The following is a 21,606-nucleotide window of genomic DNA, read 5'->3' as shown; positions in this document are numbered from 1 at the left end:
CTTGTACACAGTAGAGAAGTGAGGGTTACAGGTGGCGTTAAGGCAACAAGGGACGTGGTACAGTGTCAAAATGCAACGGGGATTTGTATATTTGCAGTGGAGTGGGATGTCTTCACGGGCAGTCCAGCATCCATGTGGTTAATGTGGGGCAAGGTTTTGCTTGAAGTCTGGGGCTTCAGCTTCTTTCAGAAGTTGAGATGGGATGAAGCTTGGCTGATCTAGACAGGGATGAGGTTCTAGACTCTAGAAGCATAGCAGGCGATATCATTGGGTCTAGTCTTCTCATTCATGAATTTCTAGATTTCCGGTCTGAAGCTGCTGCTTCTATGAGTTGTGCGTACTCTGCATTCCATCTGCGTTGCACTTTGACTCCAGACTTCACAATGGCTTCCCACAGTCTATTTCCCATATCCACAGTAGTAACATCCAATGCATCCTGTAAAGCTAGATTTGTCCCACTAAGGCCTGAATCCTCCTCTGAACATTTGATTGCCAAGAACACAAAATCAACACTGTCATTCACTGAGTGTCTCACCAGAAATTTTAAGGTTGTGAAGAATGCTCCAAATGCTGCAGAATGTGCCTCTGACGTCAGGAAGAGATCTAGACGCCTGCTATACAAATTAGCTTAAACAGATCCAGGAAACATTACTCACTTGTAGCGGATTAGTCATGATTCTTTCTCCAGGCCTGAAGCACTCACAGTCCTGACAGCTGCAGGTAGACTCCTCTGGAAATGTTCCTGTAATTTTCTCAATGTAGAAAATAAATTAATGAAGAGTGTTGTAATATAGGGTCTGTAACTGCAATTCTATCAAACGAAGAATCCTCTGCATGGATTATAAAAGCCGTGCTGTCTGTTTGTTTTTTGCCTGCTCTGTTTAGCCTCCAGTGAACTGCGAGTCCTCAGGCAGTGCTCCATGTTTTTACTGTGCTGTTCATTAGCAGAGCTCTTTTCGGTTGACTAGGTTATCTAAAGCAAACTTCTTACCTTTGTAAGGGGAAGCTACCTGTTGAATGGGGTTACTTTCCATCACCTACCTCTCCTACTAGAGAGAAACCTACCGCTTCCTGTGTATCTGGCTATCCACTGGCAATAGAAGGGCTTCCTGGAGCAGAGAACAAAATACCACAACCAGTTTATACCTTTCTGTCCTAGAATGTCCTACCACAAAAGGAAAATGCAATTCTCATTAACTGGGAGAGAAATTTCATCTGATAATGCAGACCTTTAGTTAACTCTGGTTTCTTGCTCCAATTATGATATAACTGGTTGCCTTGAACCAGTAACTCTTAAATTGCCATTACTTTGAATAGACACTCACCACTATAAAGGATATATATTACCAGAAGGAAAACGTTTTCAGGTGTATTGCTCTCCCTCAGCCTGAAGCAAAGTCTGTATTCCTGGAGACATTTGTGCCCTGACCTTCAGTGAAGAAGCTGCACTGCCCTGAGAGGAGATGAGCTGCATGGCCACTGGGAAATATGACAAAGGCCCAGTTGTTTTATGTACCTGCATGGAGGATGGCCTGTGGAACCAGGACTACTGTGGAGCCATGAGATGGTACAACCCAGATGACAAACTTTAAGTCTTCACAGAAGCATTGCCTCAGTCGTAAAACTTCAGGGATGCTTTTGTTTAGCATCTAGTGAGCATATACACTCCCCACTCTTTCCATATCTTTAGGGTGCTTGTATCTGTCCTCCAATGGCTCAGAGAGACTTGCAGGTTTGGAACCATATTGGAGGAAAACAAATCATGGAAAACCAGGTTTCAAGGGAAAACAATTTTAAGGAAATACAAATAGATTGAAAATTAAAGGATACATTTTAAAGGAAAGAAAATTCTAACAAAAATCCAAAATTTACATTAAACTTTGGAGTTTAGGACTAGCTAAGGGTTTTGGGTTCAGTGATGGCTAATGTTTAGGGTGTTATGGGTTTTTTAGGTGTCAACAATGGGTGGAGTTCAGACACAGAAAGGGGTTTTTAGGGTTCAGCAATGGATAAAGTTTAGAGGTGGTAAGGGTGGTGAGAGGTTTTAAGGGTTCACTGATGAGTTGAGTTTAGGGCTCTGAGGTGTCTTAAGGTCTCGGATGGGTGGAGTGTAAGGGTGTTGGTAGGTTTAGGGATCATGGATAGGAGGAGTTAGGGCTAGTGAGGGGTTTTTAAGGTTCAGTAATAGGGAGAGGTTAGGGGTGGTGAAGAGTTTTTAGGGTAGGATTGGGTGAAGTTTAGGGTGGGGAGTGGTTTTATGGTTTCATGGATGGGTGGAGTTAAGGGGTGGTGAGAGTTTTAGGGGTCATGGATGGATGGTGTCTTAGATTGTGAGGTCTTTTTAAGGTACAGAAATGGGTGGAGCCTGGATGTGGAAAGAGGTTTTAAGCGGTCTGAGATGGTTTGGGATTACACTTAAAAAGAGGGTTTTAGGATTCAGGAATGGGTGGAGTTTAGAGATATTGAAGGGTTTTACGGTTTAGGGAAAGGTGGATTGTAGAGGTAGACAATACTTTTAGGATTCAGGGGTGGGTGCAACCATTGTATTTACATCTTAAAAAATAAGCATGCAAAAGCCAATTTTGAACAAAAAGACAACCTAGGAATTAGTTTCTATGAAATGGTAAATGCCATTAATTCTAGAAATGTCCATTAAACAGTTTAGATTAAATGCTTTCTAAGTAATGGTATTAAATTAAATAGTTTTTCTAGGAAATCACTTACAACCTCTTCACAATCCCAGTGTGGTGTGGAGCATTCTCAGTACCGCTGTGTGGACTAGTCTTGTTGACTTAAGCCAGCCTTCCTAATTCCCAATCTATTTTCACTGTCTTTCTGTCACTTACAGTTTCAAAGATATAACTGTAAAAAGTTTGAACCCATTCTTAGTCTTAATGTCCACATCTGAATTGGAACTAGTGAAGACAAGAAGTCTGGTCATTGCCCCCCTCCTATGGGTGTACCTCCTCACTAAGACTCTTCATCTATAATGGCCATTTCCAATATGCAAGACACTTTATATACTTATTGCCGGGATGCCAAAGTGGCACTGAACCGCTATTAGATCTATCTCCATTTTAGAACCTATAGACAAGTTGGGAACTTAACTGGTGTCTGAAAAAGTTGACCTGGGTTCCTCTTGGATACTTGTTTCTAGTTCCAATGTTAACTTGGACACTGAGATGTTGGTATCCTACACTCTACCGTTGACTCTACTTAGGTGTTGCCCTTAATGTTTGGGTGGTTATATTTTGAAAGCAAGGACTTTTTTTTATATTGAACTGGAAACTCTGCAGCCTGGCCTCCAGTCCAAGGGGCTGTACAGTGTTCAACCCTAAGCCGGCGAACATTACAAGAGATATCTAGTAATAGTGAATTAAAGGTGCACTTTTCTCTGGCACCAGTGTCCGATTGATGGCGTCTTTATTAGTAAACGTGGTAAATTGAAAAGTCCTGAAGCCGACTCAATTGCAGCATATTGGCTATAGGGCAATAGTTCTAAAGCATTGAACACTTACGGCCTGATTACGATGTCTGTTGGAGTTGCCTCTGACCGACATCGCTGCGGATGGGGATCCGACTGACCGCAAGTCAGCAGTTCCGACACCACAATTAGGATGCAACCACACATGGTGCGGTCGCTGACTTCCATTTTTCAATAGGAGCTTGTGCAGAGGGCCTAAACCCCCTGCAGCTCAAGCTCCCATTGAAAAATTCAAGTTTTGAAACATCCCTGCACCATTTGGCGGGCACCTCAGGGCCAGAGGGTGAGGGGGCCCTGCTAGGGGCTCCCAAAGACACTTTCCAACAGCAGTTCCATGTCAGAAAGGCCGACATGGAACTGCTGTCGGAAAGTGCCATCCCGACAACGGAAACTGAGTCCTTGAGGGATGAGGCCCTTCCGACTGGCGGAACGGAGTCAGTTTCCCCGGCGGTTTAAATTCCGACCGCTGCCATCGTAATATGGCGGTCGGAGTTTAAACCTACAATGTCTGTCGGAAAGCCTCCAACCAGGGGTGAGAGGCTTTCCGACCAACATTGTAATTAGGCCCTAAGTGTGTAAACTCTAGGAACACATTTGGGATCATATGTTAGCCTCAGAAGTTGGTAGTATCCTTTGGTTCTTAAGGCAAAATATGTTTTACATGCTTATAGTACCTCTTAACAAAAGTCCTTTTCTGTTGCGACATTGCGTTGATAGTGTTGTTTACTATGTTATCCTGCATCTGCTTTGCCAACCCCTAAAACTTTCTAGGATTCCTGGTTGAATACATACCCCAAAAGTATCAAGCACCTAAACTGAGTAACTTTATTATGTAATAGGAGTGCTATAGTATTGATGTCCCTGTTATACATGTGGCAAATGGAATACCCACAGTGGACACTGCCAAGTAACCAATGATTGTCCCAAGACCAACGCAAAAATATCAATGTTGTGTCCTTGGAAACTTTATGCCGATGGCCTGGCACTGACCCCATTTCACTTTTTTTTCAACTAATGAAAACTTCACGTATTTTATAACCTTGTTAATTTTGTTATTTTAAATTTATTTCAGACAATTTGTGTGCTCCGAAGCCTTTCTTGTTCTGTCATTTGAGCTTCATGACCTCGTATGACAGCATTTTATCTCGAAATGTTCAACATTCTAGCTAGCCTATTGTGTATTGACTGCCCCAAAATGGGCACACACAGTGCTCGCACACTGTCTAGCTCTAGTGCTGAATTTATCTGAGTGCAAAAGGTGTTCGCTTTATTTTTTTTCTTTTGCATTTACTGTGAAAGCAAAGTAGAAAAAAATGTGTATTAACACATGCAGAAACCAGGTCAAATATTGCTTGCCCATGTTACTGCCTGAATTTGTGCGCAAAACAGTAAATCGGGAACAAAAACTTGGATGACACATTTCACAAAATTAATTTGGATATGGACGTTTTGTATAATATGTGGAATACTTGTTTTGTATTGTAATTGCATTTGTGTAAAGTTGCTTCCCCCTGAAAATGTGAATGATTTTAGTGGTGCCAAGTAGATATATTTCAGAGTCTAACGTGGGCATTATAGGGCACAATCATTCTCCATCCTTGGAAGCATATTTACTTTGAGAATGAATGTCTTTTTGGACTAAACAATGATATCTCCTGGCCCGGTGATTCTTGCATGCTGTTCATCATTCATTAAGTGATTTTTCTCAGCAGGCATCTTAACAGTAAAAAAAATTGCTTTAACTTTCTAAACAATAGGGATTCAGACCTAGATTTGACTGGCTAAGCACCACAGTGGAGAAATCATTGGGTTCTTAGTGGGCACTCTGGATGTGATCAAGAGTTCTCTTGACCTCTCTCATAAGATATATTAATGCTGGAGTTTTTCTGAAATTAATGTGGGTGGTGACAGAAAGTTCTGCCAGTGTTGAGAATGCCAACAGCAAAATCGAATGGCTACATGTGCCCGACAGTCTGCATACACGCGCAGATCTTTTGTGTCTGATTGTTATTTATTTCCTGCAGATGTGTTCCTGCCCTGGGATCTTTCAATAAAGGTGACGGTGAAAGACCCCTCAGATGCCTCTTGCTCAATGGATGTATACATGGACCTTGCGTTGGCGCCCTATCCACTTGGGTTATTGCCTGGAGCCAAGGTTTACTTTGAGAATCTTCAGATGGTTATCTCCAGGTAACTGTACCATCCCTGTATCACCACAAAGGAAACTCTATACTGTGATTAGTTACCTTATGTGATGAAATACATTTATTTATATTAGCTGCTCACTAACGGCCAGATTCATCAAGGTAAGGAATTGCGAGTCCTTAATAGCGAATTTTAAGGATTCGCTAATAAGGACTCACAAAACGGGATTCATGTAGGAATCTCAATTGAATTTGCGATTCCCACTGATTCCTTATTTGCGATTAGCTAATCGCTAATCGCAAATAAGGAATAACTCCTGATTCATTCCTATGGGCCTAAGGCCCATAGGAATGAATGGGGAGTCATTCCTTATTTGCGATTAGCAATTAGCTAATCGCAAATAAGGAAGCGATTTCAAGGGTGCCAGGGGTGTCCAAAGGACACCCTGTAGCACCCCTGAAATGTAATCTACATTGGTGTTGCGCACACACATGTCCAAAGGACATGTGTGTGTGTAACATGGAACTTAGAAAAATGCATTTTAATGCATTTTTCTAAGTTTTCGCTATTTACCATGATATTTGACCTCGCGGTAAATAGCGGGCCAAAATTGCGATTTTGCAATTTTTAAATGGTTCATGAATTGCATTTAAGGAATCTCAAATAGAGATTCCTTAAATGCAATTCCTCGCAAATATGCGATTTCGCAATTACTGATTTTTGCATTTGGGATGATGAATCCCAAATGCAAAAATTGCGCTTGCAAAGGGCCAGATTCGCAGAATCTGGCCCTTTGCGAGCCGATTTTTCTTTCATGAATCTACCTGTAAGTGTGTTACCTCCAAAAACAGGGAGGCAGCGTTTATGCCCTTCTTAACGATGGAAATGAAAGTGGGATCATCTGCAGTTCAGGGCAGCATTAAAACCAAATTTGTTTATCTAAACCCTGGTCTCAGGACAGGCAACAAAGAGACTGGCCCTCAGTATTTATTCCAACTTAACAACAACAGTTCCTATTGAAAGTTTTATTTTCTGCGAATTAAGAGAATGGTAAGAATTTGATACATTTTTGTATGCACCTCAGCCCACTGAATCAAACTTGTGCACTGTAAACCACTACGATACACATTTCATCAAGCGCAAATACGTCATCAATGCTCAAGCACTGAAAATCTTTTCATGGTCACATCTTGTTTAGGTTGTCAGGTTGTAATTGGCACTCTGACGCACAACCATATAGGCACAGCACCTTGAATCAACGACAAAACATACTTGTTAAAATGTTCTATGTGTGCATAAAGACATAGAAGGCGTTAAATGCGATCTGGATACCAATCTTACTGTTCGATCAGTTCCGTTCACCACATTACTCAGATCACATAGCACAATGACCCCAAAATGCATTGAGCCCAAAACATCCTCACAGTCTTGGCGTACTGTATAGGTATTTAGGGAGAAGTCTGAACCACACCAGCCAATCAAACAAAGGCAGTGGAAAAGAAAGGTGTGAGCAATTGATCACCACTGAGACAAAAATTTTGCCACATAACCTTGATCTGAAATACTGAAAATTAAAACAAGCAAATCTTCCATTCCCGTATACATTCTGAAATCATAAGCTAATCACCATACATTAACAGTTATGTAGCTGTTTCTGGAGAAACTGTCCTCTCCCTGCACCAAAGGATTTATCAGATTTGTCACTTAGTATAACATTTTCCTGATGGATACTTCTTACTCTATATTTCTCACCTTGTGGATTTTGCCCGGATTCAGTCTGAATTGGAAACTTTTCATAGCAGTTGCTCTGGAGCATACCTACGTGACCCGATCGGATTCAGTGGTGACCATACACCACCTCCAGAAGTGAAGACATACATGGCACACCTGCGCACTGATCTTCCATTCTTTTCTTTTGCGCATTCTGATGTTTGTTGGTTTTTCACTGACCTTTAATTTAATTTTTTTAGCAAGGCAGTGTGCAGAACAAATGGCTCTCTCTAGTGTTTTGGAACGACTTGAAGTCCTGCGACGAATGCTCCTTTATGCAACCACAGACAATTAGGGAGTTGGAAGCGAAACTGTTCTTCGCTGAAAACAAAATGTTGGATAGATCATACTCAAAGCAGCAGGCAATCCTCAAGCCAGCTCCTATGTGTTCTAGTTCAATGCAAATCACTTTTGTTGAGTAAGTTGAAGACGTTGTTGAGGGACAAATCATACTCAAAGCAGAATATGTCCAGGCAAGACTCATCTCAGTCTTGAGGCTCCCATGCCAAGGAGAGATCACACAGGTGGCATTCCAAGGCTTTGACTCCATTGCTATCATCTGACTTAGAGCCTGTCCCGAAGCTTGACCCAGCTCTGCCCAAGATTCCTGGGCCATCATCTGCTGAAGATAGAGGCATTTAGGAAAGCCATGCTGCAGCCTTTCAAGGCAACAGCAACTCCATCTGGAATGCCTTTGGAGGCATTGGGGCCTCCAGTCGAATTTTTGCCAGCGGGTTCAGCCCCAAACCCAACTAACCACGTTAAGCCTCGATCTGTTTCCCTGCCCGCACTAGCCCATACCACCACTCCAAGCTAGTGGTTATGTCATTTGCAAAGGCACTGGCTTTAGCTTCAGCAGCACCCACATCAAACCAATTCAAAACATTTGTGATCCCTGGCTAAGCCTATTTCATGCTACAAGATTAACTAAGCGCATTCCCCAACTTTGGATGAACACCAGCGTCTCCCTCATTGCCAGTTGCTCTCTCTATCGTGGCCCAACTGACGAGAGTCCGCACAGTAGCAAAAGCTAGACCTCTAACTACCTTCTAGAGAAATTTAAGCAAACATATTAACAAAAATCTTGCAATGTGGACCTGATACCTCAGAACCTTTACTACCTTTTAACTCGCCCATGACAGAAACATTGATGATGACCTGGTCTACGCCAGGTTTAGCTCCCCCAGTAAGTAGTCCAGTATCTAGGCTTTATAGGCTCGCTTGGAGACCTGGCCTTTTTGACTCCCCACCTGTAGGAAGCTGACTCTTTACACCGTGTTGCAAAATGAGGTGCACTGTGTAGAGGGTTCAGGTATCCTTTACTAGTGTACAGTGGCTTGCTTTAATGATCCCAAGGTGCTTTAATTTTGGTAGTGTGGTCGAGCAGCCTTAGGCTTATCAGAGGGGAGAGTTTGGCATTTGTGGCACACACAGAGTCAATAAATGAGACACATGCTCAGTACAATAAGGGATTCGAACACCGATTTGTAAAAATAACACCGATTTTTAAAATATCATTTTAGACACCACGATCTTCTGGATTAGGTAAGGACTTTTCGTATTAACGATTTTCAGAAACTTAGAAAATACAGCAGTTTGATTTGAGACATGAGAGTTGAACGCAGTAATGTTATCTTATGGGAGAACCATACTCTGCACGGGATCACCGGCAAACGACTTACAGGACTGTTCTTCTGGAATTAAGGTAAGTAGGGACCAAGGTCCAAGAAAGCACCAAGGGCCAGATGTAAAATGGATATATTTTGCGCAAATGGGTTTTAGACCCGTTTGCACATGCAAAAATACTGTGGGCTATGTACTAACCCTATTTTGTGAGTTGTAAATAATTTGCGACTCGTAAAATAGTGTTTAGCGACTCGCTATTATGAAGGGGCATTCCCTTCCTAATAGCGACCCCAACAGCTATGAAAGAAGATTTTGCAACCGCAATTGGGGTTTCAAAACACTCGCAGTTTACCACCCTTCTCAGAAGGGTGGTAAAGCACTCACAAACGGGAAGGGGTCCCCAGGGGACCCTTTCCCTTTGAGAAGGCATGGGCAAACATTTTTTTACAATTTGAAAATGAGAAGTTACATATTTTTTTTCTAAATGCATCCCGTTTTCCTCTAAGGAAAACGGGCTGCATTTAAAAAAATAACTGCTTTATATAAAAGCGGTCCCAGACATGGAGGTCTGCTGACCCCAGCATGCCACCATCCCTGGGAGTTCCCGCCATTCCCAATGGGGTCGCAAATTGCGACATCCTCATTAATATTCATGAGGCATGTAATTTGCGACCCCATTGGGAATCTCAAACAGTGTCTCAGACACTGTTGTACATTTGAAATTGCGACTCGCAAATTGCTACTCGCAATTTGGCACAATTTGCGAGTCGTCATTTCCATTGGTCGTACATCTGGCCTGAAGAGTTCAAGGTTACCTGCCCTGGGATTTCCGGCTACAGAGGTGCTTTCAGCGATGGGAGCCTAGAACGGTACAAGTTGAAGTCAATGGGTAACAGTAACTGCAAAGAAAGGCTGCAAGGAGTGACTGAGGGACCAGTCCGGCAGAACCCGAAGGGGGACTCAGCTCATAAGATTCTCAAGACCACAGAGGTCAGTTTCAATGGACTCGGGCTGGGGGGCTCGGATGCCTAGGTGTTTTGTGTGGAGAAGTGTGGCTCACTGGTTAGAGGAGGCAGACCTGGAAGCAGAGGTCAGCCCGAAACCAGGGTTCAATTCCTGGCTTGGCAGGGTCTTCAGTCCTAAAATGTCCATGGACTCGACAATTCTCGCTCCGGTGCCTACTCCATTCACGGGTTCACACTCTGCGACTCTGGGCAATAGCTTGCTTAATCTCCACAACGGCCCCTCGCGGCGGGATGCCTGGCTTTCACCTTGCGGATACCCTGCCGGGGTTATCTCACAGGGGAATACCAGGACGGGTTCCCTAAGCAAGCGCTTCGAAACCACTCGGTGATTTGCGCTATATAAATTCCTGTACATTTACATTTACATTCGTCAGGCGGTCGGCGAGTTTGAGGCTCTCACTGTTTTCAGTCCATGTGCAGAACAGGGAGAAAATGAACAGCAATACGATTCCTGGCATGGGACTGACATCTGTTGAAGTCCCTCGATATGCAGGTCTGTTTCAGCAGTGGTGGTGTTCGGTCTGAATGCAAACAAGCCTTGGTGCCTGCAACAGGCTCTGGTACCCAGGGTATTGGCGCAGGGAGCCTCTGGGTTGGATCAGTCCCTAGAAGACTGCATGGATCGATGGCCTTACCTCCTGGACACTGGGTGACCTCCTCCTAGGCTGCTGCTGCATCAGTGGACCCGGTGGTCAGCAGGTGTGCACCGCAGTGACGCCGAAGTCACGCCAGAGTCCAGCCCGTCTGCGCCCGTCCGCGCTGAGGACGGGCGGGACGGCCGGACGTCTGGTTATGATGAGGTTGACCCTCCGTCCTTTAGGTATTCGTTACAGGAGTTGCTTAGGCTTAAACCTCCTGAACTTTCGTGTTCTCACAAAAGTGCCCCGGACGATTTTTTAGTATCTCTACGCTGTGGATGCTCTTCGGCAGGCCCAGGGGGCTCTGGCTTTCCTCCACCTACTCATTTACTAGAACACCATATTGACTCAGGAGTCAGCGCGCTGAGAGAAGATTGCATTCTCATCAATGCTCGCTCGTTGATTAAAAACAATATTGCTTTCAAGGAGCTTGTACTCGACAGGAAACCTTCGTGGGTCTTTGTTACGGAAACGTGGGCAAAGGACTCCTCTAGTCCAGACCTTGTTGAAGCAGTCCCTGAAGGGTACTGCCTGGCCCGGCAGGACAGAATGGGCCGTGTAGGAGGAGGGTTAGCGATTCTTTATAAGGACAGCTTCCACTGCCACACTATACCAGTCTCTGATCCCAAGGACATTTTCCAAGCCTTGCATTTTTCTCTAACAGGCGTCCACAAGACCTCATTTAATGGGATCCTGGTCTATCGTCCACCAGGCCCTAGAGCGGATTTTGGACAACAGTTGCTCCATGTCCTGGAACCTTATTTTGGTCGCGAAAACCTAACTGTTCTGGGAGATTTCAATTATCATCTGGAGTTGCTGGAGGCCAATGATACTCTCTCCTTGCTGGATGTTATGTCAGCATGTGGACTTACTCAATTGGTGAGAGGGGCCACCCATCGAGCGGGTCATACGCTCGACGGTATCTTTTCTAATGATGAGAGGCTGACAGTAAAAGACCCCTTTTTCCTCTCATGGTCCGATCACTTGGCCGTTCCATTCGATGTGTCCTGGCCGACCTTTGATAGGACAGAAAAAAAAAATTCGAAAAGTTCCTTCGTCCCCTGGACATCTAGTCTGTCCATATCCCAGGAGGACAGCGTCCAGTTGGCGGTCTTACAGTACGAAAAGACCGTTACCGAGGCACTGGAAGAACTGGCTCCCATTCGGTTGCGTTATTCAGCTAGGAAAAGGCCATCAGCCCCGTGGTTCTCGGAGTATCTAAGACTCCTTAGACAGGAAGTTAGGAGACGGGAGCGTCTATGGCATACTAGCTGGGATCTAAGGGACAAGGAAGCCCGCAAGATCTTGATAAGGAAATATAAGATGGAAGTAATAAGGGTTAAACAAGAATATTTCACGGCCCTCACCACCTCACTCTCCTCTCCAAAAGAGCTTTTTAGGATAGTGGATTCCCTTATAACCCTCCAGACCCCGGATCCTGTCATTGCCTCACAGGAGCTCTGTAATAGTATAGCCTCCTTTTTACAGACAAAAATCTCGGATATTTATTCCGCCTTGGAGTTGCAGAGATCTCTTACCAGTGAGCCCCCAGTCCCTGTGGATTTGGATCCTGTTCTTATGGAGAAATTCTCTCCGGGATGTTTGGAATTCTTCCCTCCTCTCTCCTTACAGGATTTAGAGATTCTCCTTAACAAAACCAAATCCGGCTCCCCTCTAGATGCTTGCCCGCTCAAGATCCTTAAGCAGTGTAGAGAATCCCTCCTGCCCCCCCTTGTTGACATCATGAACAGGGCCATGAGGGATGGTATTTTTCCTCCTCAGTGGAAAAATGCGGTAGTAAAACCTTTACTCAAGAAACCCTCGCTTGACCCTGGGGTATTAAAGAACTTCCGCCCCATCTCATCTTCCGCTCCTGCGAAGATGTTAGAAACACACTTGAATAAACATCTCGCTGCCTTCGTGGAAAGCTCGGGCTGTCTGGACCACTCCCAGCAGGGCTTCAGGAGGGAACATAGCACCGAGTAGGCCCTCACCATAGTGCTGGATAATATCCGCACGCGAGTTGATGGGGGACAGACCTCCCTCCTGATCCTTCTAGACCTTACGGCTGCCTTCGACACCCTTTCTCCCTCAGTTTTAACATCTCGCCTGAGGGAGATCGGGGTCCAAGGGGCGGCTTTGGGGCTACTCACCTCTTTCCTCGATCAACGAGAGCAAAGAGTGAAGCTGGGTAAATTCCTATCCATCCCTGTCTGTGCAATGTGGGGTCCCTCAGGGGTCGGCGTTAAGCCCGACCCTTTTTAACATATATGTGACCCCACTTGCCAGACTGATTAGATCTTTTGGGATGGAGGTAGTCTCCTATGCGGATGACACGCAGATCCTCGTCTCTCTCTCCCAGTCAGTTACCTCGACTGCCTCCAATTTTAGACCTTGTATGGAGGCAGTCAGCCAATGGATGATCTATAATTCATTGAAACTGAATAGGGAGAAGACGGAGGTCATGGTGTTTGGAGGAAAGGAGGAGGTATGGTCAGCAGATTGGTGGCCAGACTCATTGGGAGCTTGTCCTGTTCCTGCCCCTTCTGCCAAAAATCTTGGGGTCGTGATCGATTCCACCCTCAGTATGTGTCAACAGGTTAACAGAACTGTATCTACCTGTTGGGGTATCATTCATATACTGAGGAAGATTAGGCATTATCTTTCACAGCAGGCAAGGAAACAACTTGCTGTTGCCCTCATCGGCTCTCGGCTGGACTACTGCAATGCGCTGTATGCGGGACTGAATAAAAGTCTGCTGCAGCGCTTGCAGGTGGGCCAGAACGCAGAGGCCAGGTTTGTTTTGGATCTACCCTGGCGCACTTCGGCTACCTCTGCCAGAAAACTGCTTCACTGGCTTCCTATAGAGGACCGTATACTTTTTAAGACCATGTGCATGACCTACAGGGCCTTAGCAAAAAGTAGCCCTACTGGAATTGGATCCATTTTGTCCCGTTATAGTCCCTCTAGGAACCTGCGTTCCTCTAACAGACTCCTTTTATCAGTCCCTCGCATTCGGAGAACCAAATGGGGTGGTAAAGCCTTTTCCATCCTGGCACCTAAGTGGTGGAACGCCCTCCCACTGGAACTAAGGTCTCTTCCCACCCTTCAGTTATTTAGAAATGCCCTGAAAACTCGTCTCTTTGTGCGGACATATTTGTAGTTGTGCTTTGCCTTATTTTTTTTTCTGATCTGTTTTGGTAGGCGCCTTGATGCCTTCGGGTGTTAGTCGCGCAATACAAATTGTTTTTCATTCATTCATTCATTCAGGTCAGTGAACCGGATTGTGCAGTTGATGCCTGCAGGCTGTAGAGAAGTGGCTCCTCCACTTCAAGGGAGATGCTGGCTGCATGGCAAATTGCTGGCAGTCCTCCGAGGCATTTGGAGGATGCACTGTTGCAGGATAAGTATTGTCTTTGCAATTGTCAGGACAGTAGCAGCCAGGCAGGTTTTGGCAGCAAGTCCACAACTAGTCCACAGTTCTTGCGTACTTCAACCCTTCTTTATCCTCTTTCTTCTTTAGTCATCTGAGTTCCTGATGCCAGAGGGCTACCTAAATACTAGATTGAGGGACGTTACGGGGAGTGAAGGGCAGTAGCCAATTGGCTACTTACTCTTGGGGCCGCTACACCCCCTATATGACCATTTCCTGTAGGGAGTGGGCCTAGCCCTATCCCAGATTTGCTAATTACACCCAAAATCAAGATGGTGGAACCCTTCTACTGTGGAGCGCATCAGGTAGCCCACTTTAGGGGTGTGACCAGCCTTTTGGTTCAACATGCCTCCTTGCATAGTTAACTTTCCAACTGTCCTGATGCCAAATTGGCTTCAGGGCAGGGGTTGGCATCTCCCAGGTCAGTGGGAGGCAGGGGTCACATATCAAAGGCAGCAGGGGCTTTGAAGCCCCTGGCATTGATATCCTAAATCACTAGTCATCCTGCTGGAAGATGTGCGAAAACCTTCCTCCAGAGCAGGCATTGTTTCTGGGGTCATAAACCCGTCTGTGGTGGCAGGCTGGTCGATACTAGTCAGACTGCACCCTGGATAGTGGTAGGTTTTTTAGGAGCACCTCTAAGGTGCCCTCTGGGTGCATGTCACATTAAATGTGGTACTGGAAACAGTACTGAATTATTAAGTTATGGTATTTGATAGAAAACATCATAGGCTTCAGTAAAGCCATCATGTAGCTGGGGAACTCGTAATGACCAGTGCTCAGTACATATACTTAAGATGGCTTCCCTATTCACTTGTAGCATCTAGTATTAAACTAGACAGTACAGAGGCATGCAGATATGCTCTCACATGTAATATAATGCACCCTGTCTTAGGGCTACAAGGCCTGCTGTAGGGGTGACTCACATCTATTACATGCAGTGACTTTGGCATAGCACACAGTGAGTGCGCCATGTCTTGTTTGCACTCATGGTTTGCACCATAAAACATGCAGGCTGCATTCAATTTGTATGGGGTCCCTTAGAGTGGTATAATGCATACTTCAGCCCTTAGGGACCCTCTTTGGTACCAATGCCCTAGGTATAAGGAGTACCACTTACTAGGGTTTTACAGTGGTGCCAAAGTGTGTACCAATTGTGTTACAGTTAGGCCATTTACCTTGTTTTTCAGGAAGGGCACTGGGGCCTGGTTAGCAGGGACCCAATGCACGTCAGTCGAAAAACATATGCTCCAGTAGCAAAAAGTGGAGGGTAACCATGACAAAAATGGGCACTTCCCTACAGACTCCTGCTCAAGAGACCTTAGTAGTTCAAGTTTCTACTAGCAAGGCGAATTCTACCACATGACAGGGAATCCAAACGCATTGGCATCTTTGGGAAGAGAGAGTTTTCACTTTTGCTCATGCAATTGAAGATGGACAGTACACAGCTAACAGCCAGTCACGACATGACGGACTGTGTGTTTTGCTCTGTGGGCACCAGTGTAGTGGCCATTCATTTTGCCTGGATGCATGCCACAGAATTCTCTGGTGACCTGCAGGCATCCTTTATGGATATTCCATTTGAGGCTGCAGGTTTTTTTAAAATCAAATATCTGATTCAGCACTGGAACTCTTCAGGGACAGATGTTCTATGGTCTGTTCCAAGGGTGTGCACTCTGCTCCCTGTCAATTCCACGGCAATACCAAAATTTAGAGGATATGCTCAAGTTCTCTTCTACTGCCAGAGGCAACCCTCTGGACAAAAGCTAGTGCAGCCTTTTTTGCAGTTGATGCAGATGTGGAGAGCAGTAGTCTTCCTGCTCCTTGCCTGATAGAGCTAGTGTCAGACCACTTTGATTCCTACTTCCATGGTCATCGGAAACTGGTAGGGGGCAGGATTGGTGTCTTCCTACCCTGCTGGCATGCTATAACTTCAGAGCAGTGAGTGCTAAAGATCGTTCAACATTACTCCCTTCTACTTGCATCTTTTTCTCCTCACATCCCTCTGGTTTTTGTTCAAAACTACAGTGGATCATGCCTTTATCCTTGTGCTGGAAGTTTGGTTTCTACCAGCCAAAGGTATGGTGGGAATTACCCCAGTCCAGAGGGGAGTAGGAGATGTTACACTAGTTACTTTGGGGTGACCAAAAAAGAGAGAGGAATCATCCTAATTCTAAACTTCGACTGTGACATCAAGACTTTCTGCCCCCCCCCCCCAACCACATCTAGATCTTTTCACCACCACTGAGTATGCATGTCGTGAGTATTACAAACGGTAGTTTCCACCAAGAGGTTCCCTGGGGAATGCATTCTGCATGCAGTGGGACGCCGGTTTCCTGTACTCCTTCCTACTTCTGCCTCTCCTGTACCGAGTTCAGGAATGACAAGGTTCAGATCCTCATGATAGCTCTGGATTGAGCCAGAAGAGTGATAATGTTGAGCCTGAACATTTGTCCTGTGATCTGTCTACTTCTTTGAGAGGACCTTCTGTTTCAGTAATAGGGTAGAGTCCTGTTTTAGTTTATTTGCATTTGTATAGCGCATAAATCACCCAAAGGACTCAGAGCGCTTGCGGAAAGAAAAAGCTCCCAGCTGGAGACCCACATAGCTGAGATAGGCAGGGCTAAAAAAGCCAGGTTTTAAGTTGTCTACGAAACCTAAGGTAATCGGACTCTGTCCTTATCTGGAGGGGAAGGGAGTTCCAGGTTTCAGGGGCTGTCTTGCTAAATGCCCTGTCGTCCTGCACCCACAACTCCATGCATAGAGATTGAGTGCCACCAACCCAGCTGTTTTGATTTACCTGCTGAAGTAGTGGATGCTATTCTTGCTACTAAAAGTCTACCAAATCTGTTAATTTTGTGGTTAAAGTTTGTGCCCTGATGTGGAGACTTAAGTTGGCCCTCTTCAGGTCAAACTATTGCCGCAGGTTAATTTTCAGGCTCTTCTACTTTTGCCTGGCTAACCTTTCTTATTCAAGTCACCTGTGATGCACGTCTTGAAAGTGCGAGCATGCAAGTTCCATCCTGAACCCCTTATTATTCCTATTCCTATTTCTCAATAGGACCTTTTTTTAGTTCACACATTCTTATTATGCACTCTCTTTGAGCCTCTGCACAGGTGCTCTCTTGGATTGCTGACCCTTAAGATGGGATTCCTCAGTGCAATTACTTCTGTGCACCGTGTCAGACAGCTACACCTGCTCAGTGTAACTTCCATATACCACCTTCTTCATGGACAAACTTGTGCTACCATTTCGCACTTCTTTTCTGCCAAACGTAATGTCGCTCTTCCTCGTCGAACAGTCTACCATGTTTCCTGCTTCTTTTGCTCCACCTCACCCCTGTAACAGGAAGGAGAGGCCCCAAAAAGAACCTTTGGTTTTTACATCGAATGCATAAAAGTATCGTTTGGATGACTGACGTCTGCACTGCTAAGAGAATAAGGCAGTCCTGAAGAGAACCTTAACCAGGTGGATCGTCCTGTGCATAAAAACAAGCTTTGCCTTTGCCAAAAGTAAGCCTTGTGAGGCCATAGCTAAGAATGCCATTGTGGCATTCGCAAAGGGGCCATTTCACTCACTCAGTCTTGCAGTACTCCCTGGTGTGCATTCCACTCCTAAGACCCTCCAAATTTTGGTGTGTACTGTTTTGGTATCTATTCGCTATGTGAGGAATCTGTGGTTAGAAGTATGCATCAGAAGAAATGTACTCTTTTTCTTGTGGATACTCTGTCTTACCCCTGAATCCTCACTGGCCTACCCTATTCCTACTCTGCAGAATGGAGTTTTAGTGTTCTAAAAAGGTTATATTTGGCACATTGTCATTCCTCTTAATTGTTACAGCTGCTCCACATCTGAGGGAGCGGAAGTCTTCAAGTGAAAAATGTCAGCGCGCAGGGGTGGCACCTATATATGATTCTGTCCCAATAATTCTGGAGGCAGTGCTTGGTCACTGCAGAGTCTGATCATGCCACTGCTATGAAATATTCTGTATTCAGCCTGGTTAAATTCACCAAGCAAGGATTCTATGATTGTTCATTCATAATGTGTTGCTGTAGATATGCATGATTTGCATACACCTGCCATTTGTTATTGGGCTTGGACATTACAAGTTCTTTTCTTCTATGAAGCTTTGAGTCATGGAATGTGCTGTGACTCTTTAGTTCAAATTGTGCATGGGCGCCAACACCACCTTGGCTTTTTTTTTTCCTGCCATTTGGTTCGGACGTATTCAGCAACGACTCTGAGATCAAAGCTTTACTCGTGGCGCTTCAGACCTAACTCTACACTTCTAGACCGACAACTCAGATGCAAGATCAACCTGTATCCGACGATTCCCCCAAGGGGACACTGTTCTAGTTAGATCTACTGCTTCGGCACCCGGCAGCTGACGCCCCAGTCGAGTCTACCTCTATCCTCACGCAGCTCGCCCCAGAGAAAGCATACAGGAAGCAGGCGAACTAATGCAGATCCATCCAATCTCGCCAAAGTGTAACACAGAATACCCATGGGTGGACAAGAATGGCATCCGCAACCTTCGCCTCTCTCCTGAACATGACTAGCACTCGTGCAAGTTCCACCTTACCTTTTGGTGAGAGAAGACCTTGAGGTACTTAAGGGAGATGCTTTGGGCATACTTGAGAATGCAGCAGAAGTCATCCTCTGAGACATCCAACATTTTAGAAGATCATAACACCTGTTAGGGTATGACAGTAGGATATGCACCTTTGCTGGGAGGAAATCAGCTCAGTTCAGTGGGTGCTAGTAGTATTTCAGCAGGGGTCCTGGTTAGAATTGCACACCACCGCAACCAATACACTATGGCAACACAACCTCTGCTAAAACCACACACTTACTGCCACGTTGGGGGGGGGGTAGCTTGGGCAAAGGTGCTCTGGCCTATGTGATGTGATCACTTTTGTCAGAACTGTTTTTCTGCTGATGTATTTGTGGTTGCATGACATACTTATTTCATTTGCCAAGACAAACTCCTGCAATAGCAAAAAATAAGTGCCCTGATGTGCAGGTAGAATTCTCTTCACAAGAGCGGATAGTTGCTCATGTTTCCTTCCCTAGCCCACCATGCAATGTAGGAAAGGGCAGGAAACGGATACATCAGAAGAACTGCTCTGCTGACCTACACATGCCAGTGGACCTTGGGCGGTTGAGCTGCCGGTCTAAGGTTTCCAATGCCAGAGCCAGTACAGGCTTCACTGTAGAAATCCTAGCAGTTCCCCAACCTCTACATTTGGCTTAGCACAGATTTTTGTTAGGAAGGAGCCCTTTCTATTCATGGTGTGGCTTCTGCTCTGACAACTCTCAATCACCTCACAAGTGTGTTATACGTCTTCTTTTAGAGAGAGCCTCCACCCTTGTTCTCTGTGTTTAAAATTAATGTTGTCTTGGTAGATGAACATTGAAGGAAGGAAAATGCAAAAGGGTTTGTTTGGGAACGGAAAAGGGCTCAAGATGTCATACATATTAGGGATGAACTGTGGATAAACTGATTGCACAAGTGATACTACGGTGAATAAGCTGTACTTTTTACGGCCGGAGAGAAAATGTCACCATATTTGATACCAAGGAGGAAATGATGTCCTAATGTCCCATTGTCAGTATGAGTGAGCAATTGCCTAACATCTACTCTTCTGTTTCAACATCTACTTGAGTGACCTCCGTTTTAGGGTTCCATTTCTAATGTATTTTTTATTTTTACCTTTCAGAGCAAAAAAGGTATACTGCAAGTACTTGGTGTGCAGCTCCTTCACCTTACTGAGCTTCATGCCGGGGGAACAGCAACGGTGAGCATATTAATTCAACAAGATGCCCCCCTCCAACCCGAGAGTATACATTGTCATTTATTCACTGCACCTAGGAGAAGAAGACATCTGCTGGTAGTGTGGTGTTTGCAGTTTAAACATCATGAGTGATTGATTGGATGGAGATTACAGAATTTTCCTTGACAACATTTTGGGAGGGAGGACAGTGAGAAAGTATAGAGGAGGTATTTCATAGTCTGGATCACTTTTAAAATGAGTTGTTTAATGTTGGGCCCAGTGGTCATTGCTTGGACTGTCAGGCTGCTCACTGACTGCATTAATCCTTTCTGTTTGGATTCATTTTATGTATCAAGAAATTCATGAAAACCACAGTTGGCTCCAGCCCACCTGAATGGAGCTAAATCTATGTCCGACTCCCCAGATTATTTGTAGAAATTGCACTGGTCATGTATCACATTGGTTGATTATTGAAGTCACAAGCAAGCATTCACAGCTCTACTTCCTTCGGTTTTACAGGTTGCTTTTACCGCATCCTGAGGTTTCGCCCATTGCCTCCATCCCTCTGGTCCTGTTCAATAAACTGATGTCCAAGTCTGAAACGCCACACAAAGGGCTCTCCACCTGCAGGGTGACTTCTGTGATCAGCCTGAGTCTGCGTTGGGTGTGTGCAATTTGTACAGCCATCTTCAAACAGGTACAGTTGTTAATATGGGCAGTCTGATGGTAATGGTATGTTTATATAATTTGGGATATGGTATGGTTTGTTAGTACCTTGTAAGTCACACACTGCAAATGGCATTATCCCTATATGCTGGTCTCAGATGTGAAACCGAAAGAAAATGAATGGCAATAGAAGAGAAATCAGGGTGGATTACGAGAGGATGTGCTAAGAGTGGCAGGAATTGAAAGGAGGTAGAAAAGGCTGCCATGGGAACCATCTCTTTACCCATTTGTAGTGAGGGTTTTCTGGGAGCGGAAATTTGGCCTGTAGGGCGATGAAGCACAGGCGATTAAATGGAGTTTCAGCCAGGCACATGGCTGCAAGGTCAAACTGCCAGGCTTCACCCTGGTGTGTGTAACATACTAGGATGGCATGAAGGGGCCTTAGGGGTACAGTAATGATCAACCACTATGGGAGGATGCTAGCCGCAATGAGGTGTACGGTATGAGTACAGACATCAACATGGTTAAGCATTTATGTTATCCAGCCCTACTGTTGCTACTGTGGTGCCCAGAATAAGGGTAGAAATCTCCCTAACACCTTGAGTACTTCAAACACCCATTTCTTATAGGCGTCTTTCCTTTGCAAGTCTCCAGGGATAGTTAATCGTAACTACCTGGCTTCCCAGACCAATTGCACTGCCTGTCTGAACCTGACAACTGCTAATTCCTTCTAGATGCCTCCTTTGAATTCTAATGAGAGTGTTCCTTTCTTCACCCATTGCTGAGCCCCATGGCAATTCATGCATAGCCCTGCCCCATCTATCCTCCCTTTCTGTGTAATATTTTGTGTTCCAAGGGTTTCTGATCGAACAATAAAGCTTATCTCACCGTCAAGTGTGTACAGAGATTATCCCATGCAGTACAACTCTACCTGTAGCACCTCTCCTACAGAAAGTTTGTCTATAGAGTACTCCCCACCCCCCCCCACACCCAGATAAACTCTCCATGCAAATTACATATCTGGAGCAAAATGAACACTAGGAC

At 45.1% G+C, this 21,606-nt stretch overlaps 1 protein-coding gene across 1 annotated transcript in view; it reads left to right on the top strand.

Moving 5' to 3' along the window:
* Positions 1–21,606, top strand: part of CTC1 (CST telomere replication complex component 1) — a 167,800-nt gene that overhangs the window by 84,659 nt on the left and 61,535 nt on the right. Inside the window, exons 18-20 of the mRNA XM_086945964.1 lie at positions 5,509–5,674; positions 19,843–19,920; positions 20,416–20,593. Of these exons, the coding sequence (XP_086802090.1) occupies positions 5,509–5,674; positions 19,843–19,920; positions 20,416–20,593 (422 nt within the window). The remainder of the gene's footprint in view (positions 1–5,508; positions 5,675–19,842; positions 19,921–20,415; positions 20,594–21,606) is intronic.

This window comes from Lissotriton vulgaris, chromosome 12 (assembly GCF_964263255.1).
Source record: "Lissotriton vulgaris chromosome 12, aLisVul1.2, whole genome shotgun sequence".
In the NCBI taxonomy this organism is placed as follows: Eukaryota; Metazoa; Chordata; class Amphibia; order Caudata; family Salamandridae; genus Lissotriton; species Lissotriton vulgaris.
The sequence above is the reverse complement of the archived record's forward strand: the minus strand, read 5'-3'. Positions and strand labels throughout refer to the sequence as shown.